We start from the raw sequence: 19,620 nt of genomic DNA on the forward strand, positions 1-19,620 counted from the left end.
CAGTGGTAGGATACCCAGAGAGAACCCAAGCACGCAAAGGGAGACACTGAACGCCCCACAAAAAGGTTCTGGCCCAGCCGGGATTTTAACTCAGGATCTTCTTGCTTGTTGGTTCTCTTTCAGATAAACTTTTTGGGCCACGCCTAATGAAGATACACAGGACCTTCTTTTGCCAAAACTTTGTCTTGGAGGGACAAAGTTGACCCCCTGTCAAAGCCAATTCCAGCCCGCTCAGCACAAACATCATTTTTCCCACATGCATTTACCGAGAATCGCCCTAGTTCGTGCTAATTTCACCGCTTTGTTCAGTTCACATAGGGACAAAAACAGAAAATTAAACAGAATGATGTTTGCACTTTAGCCGCATGTTTGATCATTGGACTTTGGCAAAGCCACCTGGACCTGGTTGGTGTTTGTAGAAATTCAGATACAGTTAGATCACCGCCAAGCTGTATGCCCACAGTCGTTATTAAGGTGGGCCATGTCCAACAGCTGAAAAATCTGTCCCACTCTGAGGTATAACCTCGACTTTTAACCCAGATACACGTCTGTTTTCCTGTAGGAGGGCAGTGTGTGCGATGCTATATTGCTTCCATATTGCCTGACAACCTTCCTAGGGCGTCCTAAGAGAGCAGTCTCACTTTATTCAGACATGCTGGTGGTCAAATTTACAGCTATCAACAGTGATGTGTAAAAGTCTCTTTCAACTCTTTCAAGATCAAGACTATTTCCAATAGTCCAGCACAAGTAGCATAATTGTGAGGTTGAAGGAAAATGATACATAATTTAAAAGTTTCCTAGAAATAAATATTTGAAAATCAGTTCTTAGATTAATTTCCAGGCTATTCTAACTCATGAATATGCTCCGATGTAAACCATTCCACTGTAGCTCTGGCTGTATGTTTAATGTTGGTGTCATATTACAAAGTGAAGCTCCACCCAATTATTTAGTTTTTTTGCAGCCTCTAATAGGTTTTCTCCTTGTATTATCCTTTATTCAGCTCCATCCATCTTTCCTATCACTTTGACCTACTTCTCATTTCCTGCTTCAGCAAAGTATCCCACAGCATGATGCTACCCACATTCTATGATGGCCATGGTAATTACAAGGTGCACACGACTTGTATCAAACTATAGATGGGAATTATTTTACAATTTAAGATAATGGATTGAACAGTCCTCTATGAGATGTTCAAAGCTAATTAGTGTAGATTTTTCCCTGAACTGTCTGCTGTGTTCATAAATCTTTATGATACTGTTTGTTCTCTAGTGTTCTCAAACAATCCTCAGAGGCCTTATGTATTTATACTGAGATTAAATCGCCCTCTTTTTGCACAATTAATTGGGTTTTAATTGTAATACATTTTGAAAATGATGTATTATTTTCATCCAACTTTACAGTTTTGCGCTAGTTTGTGTTGGTTTGTCACATAACTCCTAATGGGATACACTGAGGCTTGTTACATGCAAACATGTATAGATAGTGTTATATGGATAATGTTCTTTCAATGTGTACACAAACTTGGTTTTTACACTGGATACTCTTCCTCATGCAACTGGCATTTGAATTCAGGTTCCTTCCTGAATTAAAGTCAAAAAGTTTAACCACTATACCACACTATACCACCAATTTTCCTAAAACTGTACATTTTAGGTCAAAAACTGTGTCAGACGTCATTTGACACAAAACCTTCTCCCAATTCAAAGTTCCCAAACACAAATATTGATTTTTGTAGCTTGCCTCAAACCCTGCATGTGTACAAACCAGTGTTCAGACAGAAGCATGACGTGGGGATCTATGTCATCACTGCAACTTGGGCTGACGGCCATGCCAGTTATCGATTTGTGCTCTCCCAGAATGGTTTCTGTGTCTTTAGAGATTATGCAGAAGGTACAACAGAACACTTAGTTTTCAGTGTTTGAATTGCTGCCAGTGTAAAATGAGTTTGTTCGCAGAAAAAGCATTAGTCAGCAAAAACAGTAAACAGCTGTCTGCTTTTGTTGTGAGAAAGGGAAATTGATGCTTTGGTCCTTTTTAAGACTGTTTTACTTTGTTTCATGGTCGTTTTGAAATCCTATTATATTATTAAGATGTATGATGACAGAAAAAAGGTAATTTTCTATACATACATAATGAATTTGTCCTTTAACCAACCATATTTCCCCTTTTTCCCCTCTGTGTCTTGCTCACGAGTGATGGTAGGATGGAACAAGAGACGAACGGATAGATTGAGGCTGTATTTGCAATAATGTGGGCACTGCTCTGGTCTGTTGTGGTAAAGAAAGACCTGAGCCAAAAAGCAAAGCTCTTGATTTAGTGCTCCGTCTACATTCCGACTTTAACCTATGGTCCTGAGCTGTAGCAGAGCCGGCGGGGGTGTGGATGCCCTGGGTCCCATGCTGCCCACCACCAGACTGAAGGTGAAAAATAAAAAAGTTAAATACAAAAGTCAGTCTCTTAAGGCTGTCAAGACATAATTAGCCCTGATTCTGCCCCAATCCTCCCCTTCCAACAGGCCCCGACTATCTTAAGAGATATTACTGCCGTGGGTGGTGTGTTAAGAGTGATCTGGTCCGCTCCAACGTCAAATCAGGGATATTAAACCTGTTGGATTGACTTGCCCTGGTGCTCTCCGAGGGCAAACGAGCCAGTTGAATGTGACATGTAGCCAATCAGAAAGCAAGGTGAGGGAATCCCTGAGAGAGAGAGAGAGAGAGAGAGAGAGAGAGAGAGAGAGAGAGAGAGAGAGAGAGAGAAAAAAAACACGGCTCACCTCCATATCATAGGGCAGCAAATGTAGGGCCCCTGCTTGGGTTGTCTCCACTCCTTTAAGTTCATTTCCAAAAGACTATTAAAGCTAGGGTTGGCGCAGTTATTCAAAAAGTCCCTTTTTGAATAACTGTGCCTGCGCAAGACCGGCTTACCTCGCTTTTCCACTCTTTGAGGGGGATCGCCTCTTAAAAATCTCCCAAATCCGGTTCGCTTCATGCGACTCTCAGTCATGTTCAAAGTCAATGGTGAGAGCAGTGGAGCTACAAAGAACGGCTAACCTCTAAGCTTACCGCTAACCTAGCCGCTAGCCTAACCGGATACTTACACACTAGAAGTGCGCATGCATAGCCAGCAAGCGTAAACTGTGTGAAGAACCGAGCACGGACATTGGCGTTACGTGAGCGCGTCAGAATAATTGCCATGTGGGACAACCAATAGATATGGTGACACCCCCAGAACTTGAGGAATGAAAGCAGGAACAAAACTTTGACAAATCCATGCCCTTCGGACTGAGTGGCATGGATTGGTTAAAGTTTTTACCGGCCTGCAGCTCCCACACAAACAACTTTTTAACCTCCTTTTTGTGAATGCATAATGTATTTACTACTTTCAGGATGGAAGGACCATTTCGCCTTGTATTACAAAAAGTGTTCCTGAACAGGATTACCAACTATAGCTTTAACCAACAACGCACTTTCTTTTTGTTATGTTTACTCCATTGAAATTAGTCCACAAACTATTACCATTGTTCTTCCTCATCAGCCTTGCTTATTTACGCTGAACTCACATTTAATCTTGAGAGATTTCGCAAGATTTCCCATCTGACATCTGAAGGATCCTGAGTGAAATCTGTTCGTGTGTGGTGTGGTGTGCTTGACGTCTGACTGAGCATCACATGCTGTATGAGCAAACCTATTTTATCTACGATTTCCTCCCACCACCACCCGAAACAAACACTACAAAAAACATTCTAGGAAGCTGATGGTCGATGAGACCTGCATGGGTGTGTGAGTGTAGGCGTACCTGCACCCTGGGGGTTGGAGAGCAGCCTTTCAGCCCGTTAGAGGGAGTTGTAGCCAGTCTCCCCAGCAGGGTATAGCAGAATGCAATTCTCGGAGTCTGAAGCATAATGGTGATGTAAGCACGCGTGTGTACCATTTTATTGCTTACGCAAGCTTTAAAAATGAGACCCCAGATTCGTAATGTGAATTATTAACAAGTGAATAGCCTAAAAAGCTATTAGGGCCTACACTACAAATCCCAGCCCCTTCTGTAATGTCACACTGGCTCTAGAGGTATGGCTTATGATCGAAAGAATGGGATACCAGATACAAGCAGCCAAAATAAGCATTCTCTGGAGCTGTAGCGATAGGGTGAGGTGTTCTGTTATCCAGGCGGAGCTCAACGTAGAGCCGCTCCTTCTCCGCATGGAAAGGACCCATTTGAGATGGTTTGGTCATCTGATTAGGATCCCCCCTTGGTGCCTTCCCTTAGGGATTTTCCGGGGTTTCTCACTGAGAGGAGACGTCGGGGAAGACCCAGAACTTGTTGGAGGGACTGTTTACCCCATCTGGCCAGGGAATGCCTTGGGATCCGTAAGAATGAGCTGGAAGATGTCGCTGGGGAGAGAGATGTCTGGGTTTCTCTCCTGGACCTGTTTACCCTCGTGACCCAATCTTGGATAAGTGGAAGATGATGGATAGATTAGTAAAGACTTGTGTATAGTTTAATCCTAGTCTATAACACGACATGTAAGATTAGAAATTTACATCAGACCAATAAAAAACAATTAATACAGAAATTTGGGCTTCATCAATGTGATATCAAAAACTACTTTTTATCTAAAAAAACAAGCCTCATTGGAACGCATATTCTCACTTGTTGAATTGGACTGTAGAATAATATTGCTTAATTTGTCTGAAGTGCCAGTGCAAACTTTGACTTCCCTCATTGCTTGTTTATGTATCACAACAGTTTATTTTTGGATGGGAAGTTCCTTTGATTAAAAGATAAGAGTAAACTCATCACACACTTTACAACCAACTGTAAAATGCATAAGAGTTTTTTCACCCTGGAGGATGGGATGTCATTAACTTTATGAGACATGAATGGCAGTGATCAGCCAAACTATCACAGGTACGTAGATGTGTAATCGTTGAAATAAGAATCAAGTCTAACTTCTTTTTTCCCCAGATTTTATTTAAAAAATATTCTTAACATTTCAAAAAAACACATTGAAAAATACAAATAGTTTCATAACTGAAATAGCATATCAAAGCTGAAGAGCAAACACTCAAAACTAGACTCATTCATCTCTCTCCAGAACCCTGACATAACTGCAACGATAATGTTTTGTTATCTTTACAACAGTTCTTAGTAAGTGCCGCTGAGCATCCTGGACGGTGTTTTCTCCTATTGTTACAGTGTTCAGAGTTCAGTGTCTGAATGACACAAAATGCAGTTTCTCATCGTTCATCTCGAGCTTTTTCCTGAGTCAAACAGTCCTATAAATTCAAAAAGCACCAAAAGAGAGGCTTTTTATTGTGATGATTAATGTTCAGTGTCTCCCTGCACTTGCATCGCTTTAGTCTTCGAGTCCTGAGGTTGCCGCTCACACTCCCTTTTTCCACTGCTGGCTCAGAGCTCTGTTTACGCAGTACGGGATGATGCTGATGGTGACCAGGGGTACGGTCGCACTCTTGCAGAAGGAGAGCAGGTAATAGAGGGCCGCGATGTGCGTGGGAGGCTTGAAGGAGTCAAACAGGTGCAGCAGGAACAGAGAGCTGACGATGCACCCTGCTCTGGCCGAAGCGCTGCTGCTCTTTTTGGTCTCGGTGTACAGGGGAGAGTGCAGGCCTAGGCCCAGGCCAAACAGGGTACCCATGTTGCGCAGGAGGCTGGCGAACGGCGTGGAGTCCAGGTGGACCCACTCAGGTCTGATGCACCACTTCTGGGCTTTCTCCAGGGTCCACAGAAGGTCCACGCCCACAGCTTTGAGTAGCACGTAGAAGCCGACGGCAAAGGTTGTCAGGAAGAGCGTTGTGTAGAAGTACTTCTTCATGCTAGCGTTGTAGATCCACCGAGTTCTGTTGAAGGCCTCGGCCACAATCATACCTGCAAACGTTAAAGCACATCACATGTTAGGCTGGATTGCTAGCCACTGTATGTTTAAGATCCTGATAGGTTGAACATATATCAAATCTGCACTGACCTGTGATGACTCCAGCAACGACCTGATGGGGGAAGTGGGCAGCAATGAACACCCTGGATAGACATACACACACCTGGACTCCCCAAAACACCGCCCACAGAAGAGCCTTGAAATACCTGTGAAAATATAATGTGAAAATTTAATGACTAAAATCCGGCTGTTTTTTTTTTCCTGTACCCCAAAAGTCAGCACTTCAGATTAAAATCAGACATGTAACACGTCACGGAGCCTTTTAGTACAATAAAACAATTAATCCTTTTATACTTTCCATATCAACAGTAATTAATCTGCCTGAAAGTAAAAACACAGCCCAGGAATAACACTCAGTGTGCTCCAGAAGTCAATGATCAACCACAGTTAGGACAGATAGTGTGTCCTGGATGATAAGCTTCTGATAGAGGAAAGTGGTAAACAACTCCAACGCCATGGGGGGCTACAGGGGGACAGAATTAAAACTCCAAGTTTATTTTTGTGGTTTTCTCACTCACCAGTTTGTGTTTGATGATTTCTTGCTGGTCAGGATAGTGAGGATGGAAGTCACGAGGGTGTAGTAGACTCCTGCAGCTCCCATAGCGTGGCCGGAGGGGCTGCCTGCATTCACAAAGACACAAGGGAGATGTTAAAATTAAGAAACACTGCAGCACACAAAAGTTGTAATGTTTGATTTTCACAATTGATTTAATGAAAAAAACTATTAAAACCCTTGGCTTTATTAAATGTATTCACCTGCTTTATGTAATGCATCATGAATGTTGTTTTCTATGCATATCTCATCAGCAGTTTCAATGTTTTTTTCTCTCTTCCATAAACTACTGTCTAAAAATTTTAATTGTGCAAAACTAAGTCAAGAAAAAGGTCAAAATACCTTTCTGTTTATGCCCCCAGTACTTTTTTATTATGCTAGTTTGCTGAATAGGCAAAAATAAATCATAAAAAAAAAAGCTATTTTTATAAAAAAAAAAAAAAAAAAAAAAAAAAGGCAACAAAGAGATGCAAAATGTTTCTTAACTGTTCCACAACTTTTGAATTCTTGCAAGTGTGAAAAGGGTACATTCATGTTTTGAGTTCATGAGTGTGTTAAAAACAAGTGGCATCCCTCACCTGGTCCAGTCTCACAGGTCATTGGATACTGCTCAATGTGCGGGCGAGCAGCGTCCGTGTAATGAGCCGTCTCATGGACCCACCAGTACGGCCTCTCTCCAAACAGAATCCTGATGAAAGAAGCAGAAACAAAAACTCTTGTCAGGGTGTTGAAAAAGGCAACAGTCATTTGCTTTATTCATTATAAGTCTTCAGCTCACCATTTAAACACCAAGTTCAGCCAGTCTCCAATTACAGCCACCCAGATGAGCTTGATTCCCACCGAGGGCCGCAGGTGGAACCAGAGTGGGAAGAAGATGAAGAAGGTGTTCCTGAGGTCCGCCGCCCAGGAGACCCAGAGAAACAGGCCCTGTGCATCCTTATAGTTGGTCTGCAGGTACCGGGTGCTGCTCACCCCAAAACCCTGCATGGCATCCATGATATCTGTGAGCATCTTAGTCTGCGGGAAGCAGCAAGGTCTCAGCCTGCTGAGCTGTGAGTGAGATGGTCAAAAAAAAAAAGAGGACTGTGGCTATCAGTGACACAGCTGGTTGATTTTATACCCGGGGACCCACTGCACAAACGCATGCTCACTCTGATCTTTGGACCTTACACATGTGTAATAAAGCACTGGGAGTTTGTGAGGTTCGTCACACCAACACGTCGACGAGATAAAGGGAAAACAAAAGGACGATTGGAGCCTTTCCCACTGAGTCACTGTGCGGGGGTTCAAAAAAGGGGTCAAACCTGTGACCTGCGTAAACAATGATATTCACCCCTCTGTATTTGCATTTCATTAATTCTAAATTTTGTTTTCTGTAATTTGCGAGTTATGTAAGTTGTTCTTTTGATGATTGGGACGAGTAGTTCTATGATGGAGCAACCTGTTTGTGGATTGCATAAGAAGAAGAGAGATTAAATGATTTTGAGCTGAGCATATAAGGAGGAAATACTCAGCGATCAAACTAATTACGTCAGTTCATGCTCGAACGTCCAGACAACTGGAGAGACGATAAAAGAATTTGTGCTGCAGGTTCAGAATTCAAATTAAAATCGTTACATGTTTAGTTTGCGAGACGATGAATGATCTGCTATCTTTTGCTGACGCTGCATATTTGCCACCCTAGAGCTTTTAGACGACAGTTCCATTTTTTTGATATGGCAAACTAGAGCAATCTCATTTCTCAATCAGAACATCCTATTGGAATTAAAGGATCATATTTAATCCTCCATTTTGTTTCCTGGCTCAGCCTTAGAGATGGCCCAAGGAACTCATCTGGTGAGGGCCCAGAGTAGAACCACGCTAGTCAAGGTGATTCAGGCATCAGATCAAGATTCCTCCTGAGTGCCTCCCTTTGGAGATTTTCCAGGCAAGTTCCAATGGGAGAAGAACCTCAAGGCATTCCCAAAAATTGCTTGAGAGATTTATTTCCCGCCTGGCCTGGGGATGCTTTGGGATCCCCTAGAGTGATAGGTTCGAGGGTTTTGCTGGGATGAGAGCTGTCATATTTTTCATGTTTAATTTTGTAAATTGTGATCATTACAGCTTTTTAAAACCAAAAAGTTAGTTGACCTTTGATACGGAAATAGTATGTTCTGGCTTATACGGTCAGTAGAAAGACTACTTACTTAGTTTTCCAGCACACAGCCACCAATACCCTCCACAATGGGGGTAAGGCACACAATGTAAATGTTAAAGACACTGGATGTTCAAAGACTGCCGTATCCATGGAAAGTTAGGTGAAAGGAAAAATTGTTGCAGAAAACTGTGCCCAAGCAACGACTGCAACCTTAATATGATCGTAAAGCAAAGCCCTTTAGTTTCTAAATGACAATTGCAATCAGAATTTATCTTAATTTAAAATTCAATTACTGGATTAAATTACTTTGAGATATTTTAAATGATTGAGATGCATCTGTATTCTCATCAAAGGTGTTTTTCAGACTGACTGCCTGTGCATTTTAGAATAGATTTTAAGATGTTGAAAGGGCTTACACCTCATGACCTTGCTGATCTTTCTACCTCTACATAATTTCACAGGGTGACTGAGGTCTAATGAAGCTAAATGCGGAAATTCAGACTGAAGAAACTCATTGCTTACCTCCATCAATCAAGGACTCATTCGCCTCCGACGCAAGCCAATCAGCTTTGAACTGCTCCTCCTCGAAGCCAATCGGTGTCCTGGATTCGTCTTAAAAGAACTTCAAATCCAGCTCAACTTCTACCCAGCAAGCAAGCAGTCGCTGTGCGATGTCTGATCTGGACTCTGATGACTGGATTCAACCCACCTCCATCCCCTTCTCCACCATCATAGCAGCTCCATCTGGCTTTCCTATGTGCTCCCACAACCTTGTTCCTATTAGAGTGTAATTCCTCCTGGACTCTACAGAATTCGCTGTCATATCTCAATCGGTCTGGCAGAAGACCACCATGTTGAGCCTGGGTCTGCCAGAGGTTTCTTCCCAAAGGGGAGTTTTTCCTCTCCACAGTCGCTTCAACCTTGCTCATCATGGACAATCATGCAAACCTGTGTTTATCAAATTGGACATGTTGTGCCTGGTTCTGCCAGAGGTTTCTTCCCAAAGGGGAGTTTTTCCTCTCCACAGTCGCTTCAACCTTGCTCATCATGGACAATCATGCAAACCTGTGTTTATCAAATTGGACATGTTGTGCCTGGTTCTGCCAGAGGTTTCTTCCCAAAGGGGAGTTTTTCCTCTCCACAGTCGCTTCAACCTTGCTCATCATGGACAATCATGCAAACCTGTGTTTATCAAATTGGACATCTAGCTCAAACAGATCATCATATGGACTGAACAAACTTCTTCTATCTCCACTCCACCACCAGTTTCAGGCCTGGGGGATCATTCCTATTCTCATACACCTGATTATGCATATTGAAGTATAATTCAGCGTGAATGTTTCCTGTCGAGGTCTGAGCGCCAAAGTCTTAAAATATTGTATCAATAAATTCTTCTAATTGTCTCTTCTTTCCGTGTGAGTTTTTCAGATTGAAATGAACATTTGCTTCTTACTGTTTTTGCATTACATTGAAAGCATTGTGGATGACAGGCCTTTATGATAAACTTCCTCCACATATTGGGACTTCTGCAATGCTGGATATTTAAAAATATCTACCAATTTTCACTCCGTTGCTCCTAAATTAAATTTTTTTATGTCATTTTATCGTATTATGGTATTTTATGAGTTGTATAGCCCTTTGGGTTAGGGTGCTTTCTGAGTAAATTCGACATGAGACTAAAAGTATAGTTTTAACTATGGGGAGCGACTGGTTTCTTCATCGATGGATTTAACAGACAGGGCCTCAGAAGGGGTGTAAAGGTTAAGGAACTCCCTGTCTGTACTGTCCCAAAGGCAAACAAATCTGCTAGCCTTGAGTAAAGTCCAATGGGAATCACACGGAGCCCGAGCGGACAGGACGGTCTAAGAGGGAGCTTTCCGTTAACTGGTCCTGGCAAATAAGACAAAGGAGCCCAGATTTCAGCTATCACCCTCAGTCCGAGGTCTGCACTTTGATATCATGGATCTCCTTCACAGCTGGGGGGTCGAGCTGACCGTTCATCTGCAGACCAGATACAGCAGGTACGAGGGCCTGTTCAACCTCGCTTCCGCCGTGGCCGATCTGCACACCACGTTCTTTTGCCTGTTCCCTGTCTGGTTCTACATGCGCAGGGACACCGGGGTCAGGCTAATCTGGGTGGCTGTCATCGGAGACTGGCTCAATTTAGTGCTAAAATGGTAAATGAATTAACTTAGTAACAGTTCCTGTAAGTGCAGCGTAACAGCATGCCGATTAATTCAACGGTTCTTCATTGCAGGGTTCTTTCTGGGGAGAGGCCCTACTGGTGGGTTCATGAGACCCAGTTTTACCGAGTTGGAAAGGCCCCGTCGCTGCAACAGTTTCCTATCACATGTGAGACTGGACCAGGTAAGATTCAGGACAGACCTGCTGATCACGTGATTCCTGCCTTCTTCTTAAGAACTGAGCAATGATTGATTACGTTTATCTGGCACAGTGAACTCCAAGCCTGCTTAATATATGCGTAAATAATTGACACAAGGTCAATTGTATCTCCTGGCTTTCAGTCAATGGATATCATTTGGAATATTTATGAATGAGTTCACTGTTCCAGTGCCTTTGTCCAGTTGTAGTGGTTTTTATCTTTACTTCAGCAATTTACAGATTACCACTTTCTCTCAGACACTTTTGCACATCTGCAAGCATGATCTTTTGTAGTAGGAGTGATGTGGTAACATCTAGAGCAGTATTGACATTTGAAATAAAAATCTTAATAAGGGAAAAAAAACTATATTTGTCACACTCTATTTGAATTATTTAAGGATACCTACGGACATTTATATCTGAATATGGAAATATAAAAAAACATAAAAAAGCCAGGTTGACTGAGAACAGTGTAACTAGAAGTGAATATTTGCAAAACTCGGTGAAAACTTTCCATATGCATGACGCTGGTATTATCACTAAAATAGAAAGTACATCGCTTTTACAGCCATCTGTCCATCCATTATCTATACCCCCTTATCCATGCCTGGTAATGGGTGCACTGGTGCTTTTCTGAATCAGTCATTGGGCAAGAGGCAGGGTGCTAGTCCATCACATGGCATATATTAACTTGATTTCCTTGAAAAATAAAATAATACCATAAAAATTAAAACATACATTTGGGTTCTATGTCATAATCCAGGCAGCCCCTCAGGTCACGCAATGGGTGTAGCTGGTGTCTGGTATGTGATGGTCACGGCTCTGCTTTCAATTGCAAAAGAAAAACAATGCCCCAATTTTCTATACAGGTGAGTTTTTTCTTCACAATTCAATACTAAATTTCTCCCCAAAAAAAGAATGAGAATGTGGTGGAGCTTACATTCTGCATTAATATTGTCAGATTGTTGCAGATAGGCTTGTGGGCCTTAATGTTTCTGGTGGTGCTGATCGTCTGCATGTCCAGGGTTTTCATGGCGGCTCACTTTCCACATCAGGTTATTGCGGGGGTCATCACAGGTATGTATGTCTAAAATAATTCAAGAAATTATCTGTAACTCTAAAAACCGGGATCATCTTAATATCTAAAGTAAAATTCACTAATGTTTAAAGTCATTTAACATTAAGACCCCACCCCTCTTATTTTACAGGCATTGTAGTCGCGGGTATAGTTTCCAAGAAAAAGTGGATTTACAACGCCAGCATGAGCAAGTACCTCCTCATCACGCTCTTCTTGGCTTCCTTCGCTATTGGCTTCTACGTGCTGCTTAAAATTGTAGGAGTGGACCTACTTTGGACCCTAGACAAAGCCCAAAAGTGGTGCAGCAGGCCTGAGTGGATCCATCTGGACAGCACGCCCTTCGCCAGCCTCCTACGTAACATGGGCAGTCTGTTTGGCCTCGGACTTGGACTGCATTCTCCTTTCTACCACGGAATCAAGAAGAACACAAATGCTGCTTTCCAGATGGGGTGCATTATGATTTCTTTGTTCTTGCTTCAGCTCTTGGATGGATGGACATTTTCCCCAGAAAATCATATGACTTTCTATATTCTGTCTTTTGGTAAGAGTGTCTTTGCACTTTTAATCCCAACCACTTTGGTTCCATGGGCTCTCTGCAGGATTTGCAAAGGAACAGAGGTTGAAAAGAACTTGTGATTTATATCTCAGGTGGTCAGTTACTAGTTTCAGTTATTGCTTATTTGGTAAAATTGCTTTCTTCTCTAAAAGTAAACTGTGTCAATTAAAAACCAGTGATAGGTGAGTGGCTTAAATTATGCAAGTACAAAAAAGGAGGAACCAGCTCATTTTATTTTTCTCCAAGGTGATACAAATTTCAAAGTCATAAACAATCAGTTTTTACTTGCCACACATTGTAGCTGTATTTTTTTTTTTTTTTTTTTTTTTGTCGCTAAAAAGATATCCCTATGATCTGATGACTTTTCAAATGGATTAATTGGGCCTTAAAAAACAAAACAAGAATAGCACTTCTAGTATGAGATTTTCAGGTCATTTTGTCTCTGGTCACTACATGTTACTATTACAGTTTTCTTGTGTGATTAAGTAGCTTTATTTACACAGGAAAGCACTTCTCCTTGGAACCATTTCTTATATATTTTTATAAGGAGAAACTGATGCAAATAAATTAAATTGTAAGTCTGCTAAATATTGTTCCAGTAAACTATGCTAACTAAATTTTGGAACGTGGGTTATAGTCTAGCCTTACACGCTTCTTTTCCTATGTCTTCTTTTGACACCATAAAAAATGACCACACTGCTGACATTGCATCGCTGCTTCATTTAAAACCCTACAACCCTGGCTGCAATGCATTATTGGCACTGTCACAGGCCAAAAAAAAAAAAAAAAAAAGAATCCGCATGACCAACCCCATCCCGTCCTGAAACACTTGCACAAAGACCAACTAGTTGGAAATAAACAGTGGTTGTTAATATCGGCCTTGTTGTACTTATTGGACCGATACTGATATGTTAAAAAATTACTTACAATGGCCGATACCAATGTTAATGCCGATATATTGTGCATCCACAGTTTACATGAACCATTACTTGATGTCCTCAATTCACTTTGTCAGTAAGTTCTCTAAACAAATAAGTGCAGGACATATTTCATATGTGTACAAGTTAGTATGTTTATAATTAGGATTATCTATATAATTTTTTTTTTCCCTTGGGCATTTAGCAAAGGGACAAATCCTAACAATATAAATTTAACACTTGTTTTTGAGCAAACTGTGCAAAGAGAATGAGAAAGTGCCTCAAACAAGCTAAGCCAAACTTAGCAGTTGGATGGGTTAACTTTAAAAAGTGGGGCAAATATGGTTTAATTCACAGTTACACTGACAGGCTAGGCTAGAAGCTAACAGTTAATTAGCTGGTGACAAAGGCTAAAATCAGGTAGCCTACTTGTCTTAGAGGTAATATTGTTACAAATGTGTAACAGTCCCAAAAGAAGCTAAAGATTTGTCTTACAGTTTGTGAAAAGTGTTTAAAGATTCTTGCAATGGAAATTTCACTCGTTAATGTGACAAATTAAGTTAATTGTTTGGAGAAGGTTAGCTTCACTTGTAATGATTCAGTTAAAAGTCCCAAAAATTGACTTTGAAATTTAATAGTCTTTTTACAGTTAGTAACATAGGCTACACGATTTAGTAAACATTTACTAAGGAAGATGGTTTTAATATTTTGATAAGGGGAACCGAGTGATTCTAATGAGTTGGCAGTTAGCTCGTTCATTAGCTTAGCGTCTGACAAGGGCTAGAAACTGTTTTGGTTTTTTTTGTTTTGTTTTTTGTCAGCTGAGGTTTTATAAATTTCACTTTACACTTTTTGTACAAATGTACCAAGGCTTTTGGTATGATGTTTTTATTTAAGATCATTTCACAAGAGGCCATAACGAGCAAAACTAACAGTTTGTAGTTTTTTGAGTACCTTGTAATAAGGGAGGGAAAATTTCATTATTTTGCTCCTTATATGTTGAAAAAGTAAAAAAAAAAAACATAGTCAGTATTTTTTTTAATACAGTCAGCAATTTCACACTATTCACAAAAGGAAAATGATTTAAAGCTTCTGTTACAGGGAACCTACTACAAATCAGGAGTTGCTATTAATTAACTTTGGCGTGGCAAGGGCTAGAAACAGGTAAATTTGGCTTCCTCAAACATTGACATGCAGTGAAGCTGTATAGACATTGCCTACCGCAGGCTATTTGCAAAAAGAAACTTTCAGCATCAACTAAAGTGTTTACTTTTTTAATTAGAAAACATTCTACAATAATGAACCTCTTTATGTCATTGTGTCTCACACAAATTCCAGATTGTAATTTGTGAGTTAATGATATGTGTCTCTGTATGCTGGTACCGGACTTTGGTAAAATGATTTCGGGATGACTACAGATGTACAGATTTTAATTCCATAGTTATATACACCAAGAGGGTGGATATTTAGTTGGCATTAGAAGAGGTGTTTCATATTTACATGGATCTGTACTGGTTATAGTTCTATAATCTTATTGATTTTTTTTCTGCTAGTTCTCAATCTTTTTCTAAAACATCTGAGATGTCTTCGCATTTTTAAGTGTTTTTAGATAATACATTCAAATTGGTGTTCTTTGATGCCATTAGTTTTGACAATTTAGTGAAATAATAGTTTCACAATAGTGTTGCATGCAAATATGACCAAGCAATAATGGGTCCAGGATTTTCTAAAGTCTCTTAGCAAATTTCTAACACTGTCCTTTTGAAACTCCTGCTTCCCCTGCCTACCTGAACCCAGATCTCATTGCATGTCACTGTCCTCAACATGTTAATAAAAAGTAACAAATTGGTTGTGAGACTCTGCATTTGTTGTACAGGTTGTCATGTTGCAGTTTTGTACATATTTAATAAGGACCATGCTTCAAAGATCAGGTCAGAGTATAACCAAATTATGTTAACTAAAATTCCAGAAAGAACTTCCCTTTTATAGTTTGAGTTTCAACAATTTTATATAAATTTGCAAAGAAAATTATTTTGAGGGGGAATTAACTATTATTGGTTGATTAGCTTAGCTTGCAATACAATCTAGACACCGAAGCTTGACAAGTCGCTAGCTGTGAAACTCACCAATTTTTTTTTTCTTAATAAGAAATAGTTTTAATTGGTCTGTTTTACAAACTCCTGAAATTCTTTGAGAACATAATTTATACAACTTTAATTGAAAATATAATAATAAAGATCATAATAAATGAAAGAGAGTTTTAAACATATATCAGTGCCTTAGATTTTTAAGCAAATTAGAATTTAATAACCATTTGCAAAGCTTTCTGCCTGTCTAAAAATGGCTATGCTGCTCTGCCAGTTTTCTCCGAATGTTTCAGACTGAGTAATCCCCAGGTAGGTACAACCATTAAACATTAACCTGAGCATGCTCCCTTCACTCTGCACACACACATAGTGACTCTGCCTTTCACCACAGCCACGCACTCTTAAGACAGATCCCGGGTCAAGGGGCGGAAAGCGAGGCAGACAGCACGTGTGTCACTTAATACTTGACACTCGGTAACCCACATTGTTTAGAGGATGCACTGAAAGAGCTTTGGACATACAGTACTTAGTCAGCAGCATTGTAGGGGTCACTATTACACTGTCGAACGACGCACCTTTGTTCTGCAACGTTACTGCTTGGTATGTTCTTTAATCTGTCGATAAATTGTATGTCACCTATAGCAAATTTAGCCCTGATTGGACTTTAAGAAAATTTAATAATGCTCATTAATGATATACATTTTTAAGACTTTTTTCACCTGTTGAAGTTAAGTGTAAGAACCAGCCCGCACATTACCCCTGCACAGCCAAACTATGCATTGATCCCACAGAACATTTTGCGCCCCTAAGTCTTTGTTAAATTCTTTGACAAATTGCATTTTTGTAACAAACTTATTCAATTTAGCAGCTTGAATGCAGTTATATATATGTACATATATATGAGTGTAAAAACACATCAAATACCATGTATGTGCATAACTCATGATATGCAGAAATAGCCCTGTACCCTGGAATAAGCATATCGATTAATGCATATTTTAAATGTAAAAAAACAGTAGTCACCATACAATAAAATAAATCATGAGCATATTTAGTATAAGTAACATAGATCTTGTAGATGCAGCTATGTACAGTTTTGATCATAAATACTGTACATAAAGACTCTTAACTGGCATGCGTCTTGTGTCAATTTTAATTAGCTCAATGCTACATTTAAATCCTCCTTTCAGAATGGAATAATGATACAACAAAAGAGCTTAAATTGGTATAAATTGCAAGAAGGGACACACAAGTTTGAATTTGTTGTGAACGCAAAATAGAGATTTAGTTATAATAATAATAATAATAATAATAATAATAATAATAATAATAATAATAATAATAATAACACAGTGACAGCTATAAGGTGACAATAACATGGAGAAAGTTTAAAGAAGTCAAGGTAAAATTTTCATGCCTATACCTCACCAACTGTCAAGCACGGTGGTGGCTGCACCATGCTGGGGATTAGTTACTACAAGGTGAGGCTGCTTTGCGCAACGTGGGTGAAATAATGAAGATGGAGGACTAATGCTAAATTCTAGACGGCTGGGTATATCAACAGGCCAACGATCTAAACACATCAAAGCTGGCACCAATCCTGACCTGGATATAATATAGTGTATTCTGTGTGTAGAAACCTACCAGTTTAAATAAACTCTACCATTTCACATATACATGATGCACATTTATGCAAGAACCCCGCTGAGATAAGATAAGATAAGATAAGATAGATTTTATTGATCTTACAGTGGAGAAATTCACTTGTCACATCGGCACAATAATCAAAAGAAGGTGCCAAAAGGAGGAAAAGGTGCATGAGGTATATACAGTGCGTCTACATATATACAGTGGATAGGGGGACAAAAAGAAAAAGAAATAAAGCAGAGATTTAAGATGACTTATGTACATTTTGGGTGACTTATATACATATGGATTTGATGGTGGGGACAAAAAGCATCTCGTTTCTCTCCAACTTGCTAAAGGGCATTTTACAGTCATATTCATTAAACTAGAATATGCACTTCTAAGAGGCTTGTTTGGCAGATAAAAAAATTCCTTTCGAAGAAACAAACAACAACCTTTAAACCGGTATTGAACATTCCTTTTCATTAAGCCCCCATTTCTGCATAGAAAATATTGGTTTTCATCAGTCTGATAAAAAAAATTTATCTTAAATATGTTCTTATTTGCTGGGGGGAATCATAATTAACACAAATAAAGACTTTAAAACATAACCAGTCTGTGCTAATCTATATAATGTTTTCCTTTAGTGAATTGAGTTACTGAAATAATTGAATATTCTAAGAATATTCCAATTTAATGAATATGACTTTATTTATTGTATGGTGTATGGATACATTTGATCCTTTATGTATTATTGTGCATGTATTATTATGTATTATTCCCTGCTTGGATTATAGAATATTCCTTAAGAAATTCAAACTTGTCCACCTAAATCATGCTTTTTTTTAAATGAAGTTTTATGTTGCATCATAATTCCATCTTGGAAACACAAGCTATCAAACTAATGATAAAAAGCCCTAAATTAATGTGACGACACCGGCAATAAGTACAGGTAAACGTCTTGTCGGGATTGTAAAACCTCCATTTCTTAAACTTTTTTGTGCCTGCATACGACACAGGGAGATTTGCTGACCTGACCAAAGTGGGAAAAGTAGGATCATAAACAAAAAGAAAAACAACCATCAAATCCCGGGTTTTCTATAGGAACATCGTGTCGACGCTTTATCTCTTCCAGTTATTTCCGGTGCTTATCTCAAAACTGGATGGTGCAACTCTCTATTCAGAGGTTGCACAGCATGTGAGCCCGGCTGAGAAGGGGGGGGGGGAATCGACAGGCACAAGGCATCACAGCTGCGTCAGAGACATTGAGCAACTGTTTGCATTGATTTACGTTCGTGTCCGTCAACGCAACTGAGCTGTTTTTCTGGTACACTTTTCACATCTAATCTTATCTCTGGTCAGTTCAGAGAAGAGTAAAAAAAAAAGACCCACACAGACATGAGCTCCAGCTGGAGGGCAAACTCCCAGTACAGCAGGCCTCACAAGGTGAAATCTGGACTGGTGCCAGACTTAGGGCTGCACAGCGGTGCTGTTGTTATGGTTGATGATGTTGTTTGAATCCCTGCTGAGAAATGTACTGTATGTCCTCTGAGTCTCTGAGATACGCTGTGGATGAACCGGTGATGTGTCCAGGGCGTAGCGCACAGAGGGAAAAGAAGCAGGAGGTTCAGGTAAGACTCTCTCCAGGCATACAAACGGAAAGCTGAAAGGAAGGAAACGTTGCAGTAAAAAAGTGCATAGGTGACAGGGATAACCACTGCAATGAGAAGATTGTGAAGGAAATCCCATTCAAGAATTTACGGGAGCTTTACACGGTGAGAACTGCAGCGGTAGTAAAAGTTTCAAGAGCACAAAGACCAAGCTACTAGAGGTGTGGTGTGACCTTTCCCCAGTTAGATTTGGGAGGGCAGTCTGCTGCTGTTGAGCTGTTTCATCAAAGTCAGAGCAGGCGTCTACCAGAACTTGCTGAAATGCTATTATGAAGATGCAGATTTCATTTTTTAGTAGGACTTGGCTCCTCCCAGTACCTGGTTTGATCTCCATGGGATCACTGCGCTTGGTTGGCCAGCAAAGTAAAACCTGATGGAGAATCTCAGAAGCTGAGAGGCTCCAGAGCCAACAATAGAGACGAGCTGAAGGCTGCTATTAAAGCAACCTGGGCCTAAACACCTCAGCAGAACTGCAGCTCCGTGCTGCACTGATGCATGCAGGACAACCACTAACCAATGATTTGGTCCATGCTACTTTTCAGCTGGTAATCAGATTTATGCATTTTATTTCTTAAAATAATGTAATATTTCGTCCAAGACTCAATTCTGGGGTTTTCAGTAATTGTAAGCAAAATCAACACGAACAATTGAAATATCACT

At 40.1% G+C, this 19,620-nt stretch overlaps 2 protein-coding genes across 2 annotated transcripts; one reads left to right on the top strand and one right to left on the bottom strand.

Annotated features, from left to right (window-relative positions):
* Positions 1–4,962: 4,962 nt before the first annotated feature.
* Positions 4,963–7,598, bottom strand: g6pca.2 (glucose-6-phosphatase a, catalytic subunit, tandem duplicate 2). The gene is made up of 5 exons (XM_012879482.3): positions 7,286–7,598; positions 7,086–7,195; positions 6,473–6,575; positions 5,985–6,100; positions 4,963–5,887 (listed from the first exon to the last, which is right to left on the bottom strand). The coding sequence occupies exons 1-5, from the start codon at positions 7,516–7,518 to the stop codon at positions 5,385–5,387; spliced, it is 1,065 nt and encodes a 354-aa protein (XP_012734936.2). The 5' UTR covers positions 7,519–7,598; the 3' UTR covers positions 4,963–5,384.
* A 2,877-nt stretch (positions 7,599–10,475) lies between these two features.
* g6pca.1 (glucose-6-phosphatase a, catalytic subunit, tandem duplicate 1) lies at positions 10,476–15,427 on the top strand. The gene is made up of 5 exons (XM_012879487.3): positions 10,476–10,821; positions 10,902–11,011; positions 11,790–11,895; positions 11,988–12,103; positions 12,235–15,427. Exons 1-5 carry the CDS (start codon positions 10,604–10,606, stop codon positions 12,738–12,740), a joined length of 1,056 nt encoding a protein of 351 aa, XP_012734941.2. The 5' UTR covers positions 10,476–10,603; the 3' UTR covers positions 12,741–15,427.
* Positions 15,428–19,620: the final 4,193 nt, after the last annotated feature.

This window comes from Fundulus heteroclitus, chromosome 10, assembly GCF_011125445.2.
Source record: "Fundulus heteroclitus isolate FHET01 chromosome 10, MU-UCD_Fhet_4.1, whole genome shotgun sequence".
Lineage (NCBI taxonomy): Eukaryota > Metazoa > Chordata > Actinopteri > Cyprinodontiformes > Fundulidae > Fundulus > Fundulus heteroclitus.